Raw genomic sequence first — 14,275 nt, 5'->3', positions numbered from 1 at the left:
ATCAACATTTTAAGAGCAGTCGAAAAAAAATTACAAGAATTTACACTTTGCACTGTTGGATCTTAAGGAGGTTCTAAGTAGAGATTCAAAATGAAAGAAGAAGAAATGGGAGTGAGACTGCCATGTTCCGCAGGTCAGGAGCGAACACTTCCTGTCCTGGGCTCTTATTTTGGCGGGCTGTACGTCCTGTTGGGAGGAAGAGGCAGCTGGAGGGCCAAGCACGTGACAGAGACAAAAAAAAAATAATTTTGAGTAAGCAATTCATTGCAAACAAACAAACTGAAATAGGCTGTTCATCAGCTGATCAAACGTTTAAAACCATAGCTAAAAAAAAAACCCTGAAACTTCCCTAAAATAGAAATAAAACTCAGTAATGAGTACCTGCACCTTTCTTGTTAAATCACCATAAAAATTGGTTTGGGTATGCTTGATACCGGTGTTTCCAGTAGGCTAGTGGAAATGTTGCTGCAGGTGGTGAAGAGGGCATCCACTGTTTGGAATTTATGTCCATTTTTTATAAACCTACGTTTCCATCCATCCCCAAATGTTCTCAATTGGATTTAGATCAGGGGAACACGCAGGATGGTCCAAAAGAGTGAGGTTATTCCTCTGAAGAAGTCCGTTGTCAGGCAAGCATTGTGAACTGCAGCGTTGTCCTGTTGAAAAACCCAGTCATTACCACACAGACGAGGGCCTTCAGTCATGAGGGATGCCCCCTGCAACATCTCCACATAGCCAGCTGCCGTTTGACACCCCAACACAACCTGAAGCTCCATTGTTCCATTGAAGGAAAAAGCATGATGGTGCCCCCTCCACTGTGCCGTGTGGTGAACAACTCATGTGGGATGCCAGTAACGTTGGAAGCCATCAAGACCATCATAGGGTGCATCAAAAAATACAATTTTTGAATTTTGATATGGCTGGGTGCTAAAAGTGTTCCAATATATGTTTTAACACGACATGCAAAATATTTTTCCAATAAATGAAGGTTTAGGGGTGCCAGCTCACATGTGTTTCTGTAGATAAAAAGGGGCAACAGTGCTAACCGGTCACCATAGAACTCTGACGTTAAAAAAAAACAAAAAAACTGCACTTCAGGAATACTGAGGAGATATTTATATTTTTGTGTTGGGTATGTATACTCTCATTACAAATATGTACGCAGTTGTTTCTTTGTGTATTGAAATACTTACAGTGAAATTTAGTCATATTTCGAGGTTTTTGGTGCTCGTTACATCTAAGATTAGCGTGCTAGCAACAGTTTGCTAGCCACAGTTAGCCAGCTCTGTTAGCTAAGCTATTAAGCTTATCACCAACAGTATTTCAGAGTAGGCAATATCATGTTCAGAGTATTCAAATAACATTTTAAATAAAGGTTTATTTGTCAGTGAAGCTAGTTACTCTGGTAGTGATGTTACTGTAATTGTAATGATGAAGTTAGGCTATGTAGAGCTTAGATTTGAGGCTTACGCATGCATGGTACATCATAATTGAGTGATATTAGGTATGCTATGATATGATTGTAAACCCTATCCTTGTCCTTGTATCCTTTCTTTGTATTCTCAGGCACTCTACAACACAACAAGCCCCAGGATTCAGCTAAGATGCTGCCCTCACCTACTGGTCCCAGCCAGACCCAGTGTGGTCTTTGGTGTGGGCCCGAGCATCACCAGTGAGGATGGCGGCATCACTGGCGCCAAGCTGGCAAGTGGTTGCCAGATCTTGAGATGCATGCTTGTCAAGCAACCTGGTGCAAATGGAGGATTGTCACAGTTTGAGGCAGCCAAGGTCGTCCTGGAGCAGGTGCGGCCATTTTACAAGAAGGCCAACATCCCAATGGTGAGCGATAAACGTGCATGCCACAAGATGGTAGAGTTGGTCAGTTCCAACAACAAACTGCGGAAGATCCCCGAGGTCGATCGCTTCAGTAAGACAGGCAGGCAAAGTATAAAAAAGAGTTCGAGGAGATGACTGCAATGGCCAGCATGGTGATGGATTATGATGAGGAGCCATTTGAGGATGCTGATAGAGATAACACAGTCTGTCCACCATCTGAGAATGCACCATCCCACAGGCATAAGAAGACTGGAACAAGTTTCTTTGCTCCATATGACATCCTTAGCCGACCAAGGGTTGTGTCACTGGCTGCAAGGTTGAAGGTGTCTCCGATGCAACATGCTGCCTTCACATGCGGCCTGATCGCAGAGTCAGGCGGTAATTGTGCAAGTGTCTCAAATAGTCCGTCATACCTTACAAACTGTTTCCTTGTATATGCATGCGCAGTAGTGCTAGGTGGCAGAATTCGATGAAGGCACACGTGTCGTCATTCCACCAGTACGGCCGCGCGGTTGTCGTCATTGTCGGTCAACATATTACTCAGGTTGAGGGTCATTAAATGTGGAGATGGGTTATATTAAATAGAATGAAATGTAGAATGTCAAAGATCAGTAAACTTGATCTTAAAACAGCAAACGTTATTAATGCCAGTGAGGTCATTTACAAATTACAATGTACATGTTATATTTACACAGCATGTACTGTAATAACAACACAGGGTGAGAAGCACTGTCATGCAGGAGAAACTCGCAGTAGAACCGCTGCTCCTTCGCATTGAGCGGATCCAGGTGAGGTGGCTCGGACATCTGGTAAAGATGCATCCTAGAAGGGGAAGTGTTCATGGCACGTCCGACCGGTAGGAGACCTCCGGCAAGACCAAGGACATGTTGGAGAGACTATGTCTCTCAACGTCGCGGGATCCGCCTTGAGGAGCTGGACGAAACAGCCAAGTCTGGGCTTCTCTGCTTAGGCTGCTGCCCTGCAGCCTGACCTCAGATAAGTGGAAGATGATGGATGCATGGTAAAAACAACACACAATTTGAGAGGCTCCACAGTTGGAGGTTCAAGTCTGTTTGGGAGTTGGTCTTCTGCTCGTTTAGTCCAAAGATGTTTTTTTTGGTCTCAGGCCACATTCTTGTCAGCCATGTTTTTACCAACTTTTACCACAGAACTCACTTCAAGTAGAGGTTCATTCATTTCCATTTTCATTTTTTTCTCTGTTTGATGCTCCTGGTTTGAGGTAAATAAGAGCTCTTGTGTGTCAAAGCAGTAGAACTGATGTTGAGATGGAGGTTTTGAAGGTTCACACAGGAGGGGTAGACACGATCTGCTGCATGAGTCTCCCTACCATGAGCATCTCTTGCGCTACCTCCTTTGTCACCCATCCATGAAGCACTTCTGGTCTTTCTGCTGCTGGAGAGGAGAAATTGAACAGTAGCAGAAACACTGCATGATGATGAATCATTTATTAACAACATGGAACAGAATGGAGCATGACTCAAGTGAATGAAGTAATACTCACAATGGACTCCATTGCATCTGTGTAAGGTGCTCTAGTTGTTTTTCCACCAGTGTGCTGGCCAAAGAGTGGCTACATGTCTGCGGAGGTGAGCTGTCCTGTTTAATAGTTTTATTAAATTAGAACAAAGCACAACACCACCTAAGAGTACTTCTTTCTAATCAATTTGTAGTGCAAGGCTAGGGACACCCCACATTACATTCACCACAAAGACAGTGAATAGAACAGTACAGTACAGTGTAATACATTCACACTGCACATACTGTAGTATGAATGTACAGTTGTCTTTTTTTTGCCTCACGAAACTTTGTGGGTTAAGGTGCACCTACTACTACAACTACATTGTCTCTCTCTCTCTGTCTCTCTCTCTCTCTCTCTCTCTCTGTCTGTAAATTTAGAAGAAAAAATTTGTAATATTACAAGAATAAATTCGTAATATTACGTGTCATCCTGTCATAGGGAAAAGAGAGCATAGCTCTTCAGGAAGGAAGGAAACTTTCCTCTTGCTTCAGGCAACACCATCTCCAAACGGTGAATGCACATGTCCAACTGTTCATTGTTTCAGTAATTTTATACAACTTGCTGTTGTCTAACAAGGAGCTAAACTATTAAATTTATAACAGGTGTGTAAATTACCTTTCAGTAGTGTGATCTCTACAAATATGGGATCAGGACAATCCATCAAGCATATTCAGTACTAGTTTTACAAAAATGCATTAACGTTACCTTAACAGCATTGGGTTGTGTTGCCTCCCTCAATTTCACAAGGCTGCTGTGAAGGGTAGCATTCTCCTTCTCTAGGACTCGAATGCGTATGTAGTTTGCCTGTCTCTGTTGCTCCATATCCAAAAGCACGTTCCCTGTACCTTTAAGAAACCACATGATATCATTCAACCAAACCTAAATTGATTATTCACAAGATTCACATTACAGTGGATCCCCACACATTCGCGATTCAGCATTCACCCCGCAAATTGGCAGACTTTTGGTAGAATAATAATGGTAAATGTACAGCATACATGTTCCACTGTTAGAAAGTCCGCAGTTTTTACATGTTTATGTCTTTATGCCTCACTAATAATGTTTTTCGTCAAGCACTTTGTTCGGCCGTCCTTGTACGCACCATAGCTGTGTGCTGTGAGACTCAAAAGTTTGTTTGGCTACAGAAGCACCAGCTTCCGAACACAAGTTAATATATTATCGTAAAGTTGAAGCAGTGTGGCTTATGTAGAGGCGGCTTGGAGAAACGGCTTCTGTAGCCTGCTAGTCTCTAACACTAACCCGACATCGTGCCTCCAATTCCATTTGTTCATCTATCATCTTACATTATCATTCATTGGTTGTGAGTACCTATACATTTTATACTTTGAATGTGTTAAATAAGTGTTTGAGGCATTTAGGGCTTAAACCTGAATTATGTCACGGGTGAACAATGGTAACTGAACAGGGTGCAGGAGCTGAATTGAATCTAATAATTACAACAGTCACTTTTATTGTAAATGTTGATCTGAAATTGGAGAACAACATCAATGTCAAGCTAGCAGGCGGGTTGGAAGAGGGGGAGTGATTCGTGTGTCAAACACAGACATTGTTATGGGCATATTAATGACTTGCGTTTTTCCGCCATTCCCTGTTGGGCCCGGAACATAATACCTGCATATCTACAGTACTGTATACTTTTCCCTATAGGTGCAAGAGATCATCATCTTGTACATTGCAAAGATGGACTAATGAGATAAGTGCATACTCTGTGGTTGGGTGTGTGCCAGGGGGCTGAGCTCAGGGAAAGCCACCAGCAACCTCTCCCTGTCCTTCAAGGATTTCACACTTTCCTTAAGGGTAGTCACAGTGCTCTTGAATTCGTCTAAGTGTGTTTCTAGTGCCTGCTTTTCACTTTGGAGCTGTGAACAAATATCCTGAACAGAGAGGACACCACACATTCATATTGGGTAAAACAAAGGTGATGAATTGAGGGTGCTCTTTAAAAAAATACCTGATGTGAAGTGATTTGCACTTGTAGTTGTTCATTAACCTCTGACATCTGTTGAAGTTGATTGTGGAGGTTGAGCTCACTTTCCTCCCTCTGTCCCAACCGCCTTTGCAGGTCCTCACATTCTTCATCGAGAGCATAAAGTCTCTGCAGCAAAGATGTCTGCTTTGTTTCCATTGACTGTACAATGAAACAATAACAGTGCAAACATTGAGCTATTTAAAAACTTTACTGGTCTGACCGTCAAGTTGTGCAGAAGAAAACGAGGTGTGTCTTACCTCCTGGTGATGACATGCACTGTGGTATTTGGCCTTCTCTTTCTCCAGAAGTAGTTCAGTTACAGAGATTTGACTTTCTAACTGCTGGATCCTCTGATGTAGTTCCGAACAGACCTTTTCTCCTACTTGCAACATCTTCAATTTCTCCTGGAGAGCATTTCGTTCACATTCTGAAAAGAAAGTATTACTGAATCATGTTGTGATTAATATCATTGGATATTGTGAGGAAAACACACCAAGAGCTTGCAGTCCATCTTGCTGTATTGCTATTTTGTCTTCCAGACTGGAATTGTACTTCTTTAGGGATGCATATTCTGAAAATAAATGAACCTACTCATATGTAAATGTTTCCCCATTGCATTTATTTGATTTGTGATGTTACCTCACCTCTCCTAAGTTGTTGATACTCCTCTGATAGCCTTTCCTCTGTTTCTTTCATGGTTGCCTGTGCTTTCTTTAACAAAAGCTCCATCTGAAGAACTGTGGATTTATGTTTTTCCACTTCTCCCTTTAGTTCCTTTTCTGCACTTTCCATGTCATATCGTAATTTGATCTGCTCTGCTTCTGCTGCTGCTAGTTTGTTTGTAAGAGGATCTACTGTATTTCGGACCTGCTGTACATGTTTTGCGAGTCGTCGCATATCTCTGAGCTGCTCGCTGGCCCACTGAGCAACATCACCCGATGACATTTGCCCCTTGTCCACAGTGTCCTCCACAGCAATTAAGAGTTGCTGTAAAGAGGACGGCAGGCCCTCACCTTGAAGAAGTTCTACCAATGCATTGCCTGTCTTTCTAATAGTAGACTGCACTTGATGACATGCACCGCAGGGAGCAGAGGCTGATTCAATAGTCTGGGAGCTTATATTGCAGGTGTGAACTTTGGGATTGTATAGGAGGCTGTGAATATCACTGGAGGGTGCCTCATCTGCTGGCAAAAACTTGATGGAGCTCGTTGAAGACCAGGCAGAAAAGTCATTGATGCTGCTCTCGTTCCGTAACTTCATTTGTGGTGATGTTGATGTTACACATTCATCCCAATCCAACATCTCTGTTTTTAACTTGTTTTCCATGCACCTCACCTGGCAAAAATTAAAAAATTAAGATACATATGAGTTTTTCACATTTCAAAAACCTTGTGAGAATACAAAACCGTGTCTACCTTCATGTCTGCAAACTCAACTAAATGTCTCCAGTATTTTTTGACAACAAGACCAACTGACATGCAGTCTTTCTGATGGTGTTGTTGCTTTTTCTTCTTAGTGCTCAGTTGCACAACGTACGCACTGGAGGCTTGAAGAAGAAGTAGTAGTCTTGTTTGGAGAAAAGGAAAGGGTGTGTTATGGTTAGATTTATTTTGAACATGCATACAAGGTTACATTAGTGCACATCACATATCAGTGTAACGATTAAGCATGTCCAAAAGGAGTAGGAAAAAGCAGAGCTTCTTCTTCTTCTGTGTTATATTGTACATCTATACCAGGGGTGTCCAAACTTTTATCAGCGAGGGCCGCATATGGTCAAATTTAAGGATACTGGGGCCACTTTGATATTTTACATTTTGTAAACCAACCCATGTTGATAAGCTAACAAGTTATATCTATTTAAAGAAAGAAAAAACAGCCTGCATCTCAGCTTTGAGTTATAGGTGACAGTATATTATTACTTTTTGTCCACTGCTCGTTTTTACATGTTTGCTCTTGTTTTTCAATTTTACAAATATTTCAACTGTAATTTTTTTTCAGAACACTGTGACTTTATTCCCATAATATTTTGACTTTATTCTCATAATATCACAAGTTTTTCTCAACCTAATTTTCCAAAAATTGCAAATTAATTCTTTGTTTTGTTACTATCCATCCATGCATTTTCTATGCTGCTTATCCTCATTAGGGTCACGGGGGAATGTTGGAGCCTATCCCAGCTGACTTTGGGGAAGAGGCTGTTTTGTTACTAATATTGCAAAAATTATTGCCGAAATTATTGTGAAAATTATTTTCTCCCCTCATAGTACTGCGACATTATGCTTGTAAAATGTACTGTTTGTAATGTTACAATTTTTACATTAATATAATGACTTTATTATAATATTTCTACTTTATTCTAAGAAAATTACTGCTCTTTTTTCATTTTTGTTTTTGTTAGTTTTCTTGTTTAATTGTATTTTTACAATGCCGAGGGCCAATTAAAAAAAATTAGCCATGGGCCACACTTTGGACACACCTGGTCTATACCATTGACCTCATTGGATGTATTTTAGGGGTGGCTTGAACCTCCCTAAAAATTCCAATGCACCACTATAATTAGCTTGATTTTTTCCTTTTAGAAATTAGTTCCCATGACTTAACTCCATTGACGACGTCTCTGGCCGTACAAATATTTACAAATGTGCTGTAAAGCTGTAATTACCTGTCGATCACCAGCTCCAGTAAAACGACGTGAGAATGCTGGTTAAATTCATCCTCTCCGTCCATAAAGTCATACTGCTCCAGATCCAAATCGAGATTGCTTGACAGTTTGTCCGGAAATTTCCACGAGAAAACGCGCACCTGACCAGTTGTTGAAAACACGTCCAGAATGGCAACTTGGAGGTCGGCGACATCTTTCTGGAGACTTTCTATACAGTCCTTGCGACCTAGTAACTGAGACATTTTCAACATTTACCGTGCGATAGTTGCTTGTTGATACCTCAGCTCCTTGGTAACATTGGTGTTAGGCACTCCCAGTCCCACAGTTCTTTGCGGCATGTGTCCGGAAGTTATACGCCGCCATTGACGGAGGGTCATCGAAGGTACCACGCAGTAAGTTTTCAACCACCAAATTTGTTTTAACATATATTTATGAAATACCTGATTGCATATGCATCCACTTAAAGCCATACACTGTCCAAATCTATTTTTCAGGTTTGGCTTTAGGTCAATAAAAAGACGCAGTCATGCCGCCTGGCCCTGTTCAAATTGTTCAGCCGGAGCTCAACAAGGTAACGATACCAGTGCTAGTTAGCCGATGTAAGCTAGCTAGCCAGCTGGCTAACCTACTGTAAGAATTTATACAATTTATAATTCATGTTGTCTGTATCAACAACAATAGGGATAATTGTTTACGATTAATTTGTTATCCAAGTAATTTACCAATAATTCTACGTCGATTAGCATAAATTGTTTTAAGGCTACCGCCATTCTTTCGCTGTTTGGCAGAATTAACATTACCGCTGTTTATTCATCATCTGTAATGTATCGTATTTCTTTCTTTAAGGTGTGTTTTGACTGCGACCTGTAGTACCTTTCATGATTAAAAAAAAAAGTATATGTGCTTCCGTGCGATATTGGCTATTGCTCAGGCCCACTACATGAATCACACTTGCAATGAAATCTGATACTAAAGTTGATAATATCTGTCAGAGATGTATTAGGGACACCTTGATGCTCCAGATATATAGGCATTATTAGATGTCATAATAGTTCTCTTGTCAGACTTTACGGGCGAGTGTGTGGTGAAGCTAGTAGCTAGCCCGTGTGGAGTGCCAAGGTTTCAATACATGAGTAACGTAGTTTGATCTGCGTCACTATGTTAATAATAATCATAATAACAATGTGTCTGTCGCTTGGTTAATATGTATGTCACATTATATGTAAATAGAGCATTGTTAGTACTTTTTGGAGTTTTTTTCAGAAGGCTTTATTGGCGGAATAAGTGTTCCCCATTATGTGCATTCTGATATGCGTCTTTTTAGCTGTTTTTTTCCCCTTTAGAACGCACAGAAAAGATGTGTTCATGTCGCACATAAGGACTGGTGATGATAGGCAAAATTTAAAAAAAAATGTGCAGTTTTCTTAAAAAACACATGAAATATTAACGTTGCTATAATAATGTAATGCTTTTCTTCTTTCATTGTTAATTTTGTTGACACAAATATAATTCTGTTCTACAGAATGATGCAACAGAAGAAACCCCAGCCACTAAACCCATCGTTGGCATTATATACCCACCACCAGAGGTCCGAAACATTGTCGACAAAACAGCCAGCTTTGTCGCCAGGTTGGTTTGTAGTTATAAGTAAAATGTACTTATATTGTTTACATGTGTATTTGTATTTAAAAAATATCTTCATAATGCTTAATAAAGTTTTGTCAATTTTCAGGAATGGGCCGGAATTCGAAGCAAGAATTAGACAGAATGAAATCAACAATCCAAAGTTTAATTTCCTCAACCCAAACGACCCATACCATGCTTATTACCGACACAAGGTCAATGAGTTCAAGGAAGGTAAAGCCCTGGAACCATCTGCAGCTGTGCCTAAGGTTATGCAGCAGACCATGCAGCAGACCCAGCAACTTCCTCAGAAAGTAGGACATTGTTTTTCAAGGGTTTCTTATATTAGTTTGCCAATTAAAGATATAAAACAAATATCATTTCATGTTGGTTATTTTGCTTGTCCAAAGGTGCAGGCAATCCAGGAGGTACCCAAAGAACCACCTCCAGAGTATGAGTTTATTGCTGATCCTCCATCGATCGCTGCATTTGATCTGGATGTTGTCAAACTTACCGCCCAGTTTGTTGCCCGCAATGGCCGCCAGTTCCTTACTCAGCTCATGCAAAAAGAACAGAGGAACTACCAGTTTGATTTTCTACGGCCCCAACACAGTCTTTTCAACTACTTCACAAAATTAGTTGAACAATATACAAAGGTGGAAAAAATGTTGCCTCTTTTTCCTCTATATCTATTTTGACTGTATGATTTTCATGCAAAATTAATTTGTGTTGTCCGTTGACTTGTAGATTCTAATACCTCCCAAAGGCCTGTTGATAAAGCTGAAGAAAGAGGCAGAGAATCCCAAAGATGTTATGGACCAGGTAAACAATGACTGTTTCACAAATTAGTGTTTCTCAGCTTGGGTTTATAAATCAGTGTTTCCCCTCTGCACAACAACCAGGTAAGGTACCGTGTTGAATGGGCAAAGCACCAGGAGCGTGAAAGAAGGAAGGAAGAGGAAGAAAGAGAGAAGGAACGAGTCGCTTATGCTCAAATCGACTGGCATGACTTTGTTGTGGTCGAGACAGTGGATTTCCAGCCTAATGAGCAAGGTAATGCAGTACAATCATTATGTTTAACTCTTAGCATAGAGCAAAAAAACTGAACTGAATGGAATTTGTTACTGAATATTGACCTTTGGATATGTTTTTTTGAAGGCCACTTCCCCCCACCAACGACACCAGAGGAGCTTGGTGCCCGCATCCTAATCCAAGAGCGTTATGAGAAGTATGGTGAGAGTGAGGAGGTTGAAATGGAGGTCGAAAGTGATGATGAGAATGATGAACGGGAGGTACGAAATGCAGGCCACGCCATACAACCTGATCAAGACACACAGGTTCAGGACATGGATGAGGTAAGAGGATGCTCAAAAGAATTGGGTCTTGGCAATTAGTAGGGATGTCCGATCTTTGCATAAAAATTAGATACCAGATCATATCGGTATTGTTTCTTTTGCTGATAATGATATAGTAAGTAATGAACAACAAAGAACAACAAGCTCAGTGTGTTCGCGGTGTGGAATTATTTCCTAGTTTGGCCTTCGGATGGTAAATATGCCTATTTGCAATGACTGTAAAGTGTTACATTTTGCTATTTGCGCATAATGCGGTTCCACCTACTGCAAATTGTTGCGTTGACTACTACTACTGAGAAACAGGTACAGCTGCACGGGCTGTGTTATAACTGCAAAGCAGCTGCACATAGCACCAAACATACAGAAACATACATACCTGTACTTACAGAAGAGCAAAATACGAGCATAAAACAGGAAACATAAAAACGAAGGAAAACAAAGCTAGTGGAACATGACATAAAGCAAGGTAGTGATACAGCTTCCTTCAAGACTTCTGATCTAATAACACACCTAAGGAAGAATCACCCGGAGTCACACACTTCGCTTTTTTTTTTTTATACCTTGCATTTTTGTCTATCGAGACCATCACATTTTGCACTAACAGTGTTTTATTTGTAAACATCACAGTAAAAGAAGCATAATGTGTTTATAACATGAAATCAGTTTGAGGGAGGTGCTGCTTCCTATTCAGTATAGGTTGGTAATGAAGTACTGGACAACATCGGTAGTTGGTAGTTGTATAAGAAGCAATCTTTTGCCAATATTGTTTATTATGGAAAAAGAACCATGGGGCTGTAACAATATATTTGTCAATCTTTCATCCTAGGGATCTGATGATGATGATGAAGGCATGAAAGCACCACTGCCACCCAGCAACCCAATGCCACCCCCGCTACCCCCAACCCCAGACCAAGTTATTATTCGTAAAGATTACGATCCAAAAGGTAACATTTGTTGCTGTTTATACGCTCTCACTAGCTTGCCACTACTAAATTTCACAAATTATTAAGTGTATGTTGATCTGTTGCTATCATTTCATCAGCTTCCAAGCCTCCAGCTCCAATTGCAATTTCTGATGAGTATCTAATCTCGCCTATTACTGGTGAGAAGATCCCAGCTAGTAAAATACCAGAGCACATGCGTATTGGTCTGCTGGATCCGCGCTGGCTGGAACAAAGGGACCGTAGCATCAGAGACAGGCAGACTGAAGATGAAGTTTATGCTCCTGGTTTGGATATTGATAGCAGCCTGAAACAACTGGCTGAGAGGCGTACTGATATCTTTGGTGTGGAGGAGACAGCCATTGGTAAGAAGATTGGAGAAGAAGAAATTCAGAAGCCAGAGGAGAAGGTGAGTACAGTTATGGTCTTGTATCAGAAAGGCAACATGTTTGTTCTTTTTCATCGTTTTTCTTTGTTGCTTTCTCTTCAGGTTACCTGGGATGGCCATTCTGGAAGCATGGCACGCACCCAGCAAGCAGCACAAGCTAACATCACCCTCCAAGAGCAGATTGAAGCTATTCACAAAGCCAAAGGGCTGGTGGGAGAGGATGACAATAAGGAGAAAATCGGTCCAAGCAAGCCCAGTGAAACTCACCACCTGCCTCCCATTCCATCATCTGCACCCAGTTTGCCTAAGCCCACCCCTCCAATCACAGCACTGCCTCGCCCCCCCACCACTGTATGATGTGTATACAAATGGAAGGTTTATCAAACAAAAGACAGTTGTTGCTTTACAACAGTCCAACATGTCTGTTTGCAGGTGGGCCCTCCAGTGCGTACAACTCTTTTGTCAGCTGTACCAGTAATTCCAAGGCCCCCAGTGGCCCCTGTGGTCCGCCTGGCTCCAGGACAAGTTATAGCACCAATGCCTCCCATGATTCCTGCTCCTCGCATCAATGTGGTTCCCATGCCACCATCGGCACCTCACATGATGGCTCCCAGACCACCTCCCATGGTCGTTCCAGCTAGTAAGATATATCTTTCTTACACATGTATTAATCTCCCTGCTGCTAAGATAGTGACTTGAACTGTGTAAAGTAAATGTTCCCCTCGTTGCATTCTAGCATTTGTTCCTGCTCCACCGGTACCACAACCCCCAAATATAGCTCCGGCACCACCATCCCATCCACCGCCACCTCATGAGGATGAGCCACACAACAAGAAGATGAAGACCGAGGACAACCTTATTCCAGAGGTGGAATTTCTTCGACGAAACAAGGTCAGTGAGAGTGGTGATACTCTGTTTTTAGTTATATTGCTTTATACTTAACATGCAGACACCCCAGAAACTGTTACCCCTAAAGTTCATAAATACAACGTTAGATGCACAAGATAGTAAATGACAGCTACACAATTATCAATATGAATGGTACACATTTTAAAATGTATTTATTTGATTATGTTTGTGTTACTCCTACTTTTCATCAGTAAGTCGTCCTTCGTAACAATACACATCCCTACACTATGGGGGGAATATAGTAAGAATATGTTAAGGCAGTCCCAAATTCAGACTTTAATTGTTGTATTGTTTATTTCAAGGGTCCGGTGGCAGTTAAAGTCCAGGTCCCCAACATGCAGGACAAGTCGGAATGGAAGCTAAATGGCCAAGTGCTCAATTTCACTGTCCCACTCATCGACCAGGTAATCCATACACTCCTTTTTATCTTGAATTATTTTTTAAAAAGTGCCTTCTTACCACTTATGTGTCATTTCTCAAAAGGTGTCTGTTATTAAAGTCAAAATCCATGAAGCTACAGGCATGCCGGCGGGAAAGCAGAAGCTACAGTTTGAGGTAAAGTCATGCTTGAATTTAGGGTAATAAACTACATTCTATAATATATAGTTGCAATATAATTCAGGCATCATCCTTATTGGCCCAAATGTAAATACTGTATGAGTGAGTGACTAATGGTCTTTATTTCTATCTTTAGGGCATTTTCATCAAAGATTCTAACTCTCTGGCTTATTACAACATGAACAATGGATCAGTCATTCACTTGGCATTGAAAGAGAGAGGTGGAAGAAAGAAGTGAACAAACCATCTGAAAAGATCTATGTTCAAGCATTTTTTTGTTGTTTTACTTTATCTTGTCAAGATTTAATTTTCAGCATAGTTGTAGTTTTAGTCCATATTGTGTAGAGCTTGTTTACATATCCATTGTCATGTAATCTAATTGAAAGTGTTGTTGTAAATCACTGACTCAATTCGGTTGCTCAATAGTGCTTTTTCATTAAATAAAGCTGGTGGGAAACGGTATGAACTGGTCA

General features: G+C 40.9%; 2 protein-coding genes across 8 annotated transcripts; one reads left to right on the top strand and one right to left on the bottom strand.

Moving 5' to 3' along the window:
* Positions 1-8,359, bottom strand: ccdc157 (coiled-coil domain containing 157). 7 transcript variants are annotated; one of them, XM_054773180.1, is made up of 11 exons: positions 8,029-8,359; positions 6,782-6,932; positions 6,011-6,701; positions 5,860-5,937; positions 5,624-5,793; positions 5,349-5,525; positions 5,103-5,271; positions 4,082-4,221; positions 3,359-3,453; positions 3,185-3,249; positions 1-3,066 (listed from the first exon to the last, which is right to left on the bottom strand). In XM_054773180.1, exons 1-11 carry the CDS (start codon positions 8,277-8,279, stop codon positions 3,026-3,028), a joined length of 2,028 nt encoding a protein of 675 aa, XP_054629155.1. In that variant the 5' UTR covers positions 8,280-8,359; the 3' UTR covers positions 1-3,025. The 7 variants fall into 7 exon arrangements, with proteins under 7 accessions (XP_054629155.1, XP_054629153.1, XP_054629154.1 ...); XM_054773178.1 differs by having other exon boundaries at positions 1-3,249; XM_054773179.1 differs by having other exon boundaries at positions 1-3,246.
* sf3a1 (splicing factor 3a, subunit 1) lies at positions 8,344-14,256 on the top strand. Its single transcript, XM_054773177.1, has 16 exons — positions 8,344-8,420; positions 8,523-8,599; positions 9,551-9,657; positions 9,761-9,965; positions 10,062-10,307; positions 10,399-10,473; positions 10,554-10,704; positions 10,810-11,006; positions 11,833-11,950; positions 12,049-12,356; positions 12,438-12,686; positions 12,768-12,975; positions 13,072-13,226; positions 13,547-13,648; positions 13,728-13,799; positions 13,939-14,256. Exons 2-16 carry the CDS (start codon positions 8,555-8,557, stop codon positions 14,038-14,040), a joined length of 2,340 nt encoding a protein of 779 aa, XP_054629152.1. The 5' UTR covers positions 8,344-8,420; positions 8,523-8,554; the 3' UTR covers positions 14,041-14,256.
* Positions 14,257-14,275: the final 19 nt, after the last annotated feature.

This window comes from Dunckerocampus dactyliophorus, chromosome 4 (assembly GCF_027744805.1).
Source record: "Dunckerocampus dactyliophorus isolate RoL2022-P2 chromosome 4, RoL_Ddac_1.1, whole genome shotgun sequence".
In the NCBI taxonomy this organism is placed as follows: Eukaryota; Metazoa; Chordata; class Actinopteri; order Syngnathiformes; family Syngnathidae; genus Dunckerocampus; species Dunckerocampus dactyliophorus.
This window is presented reverse-complemented; position numbering and strand designations above follow the sequence as displayed.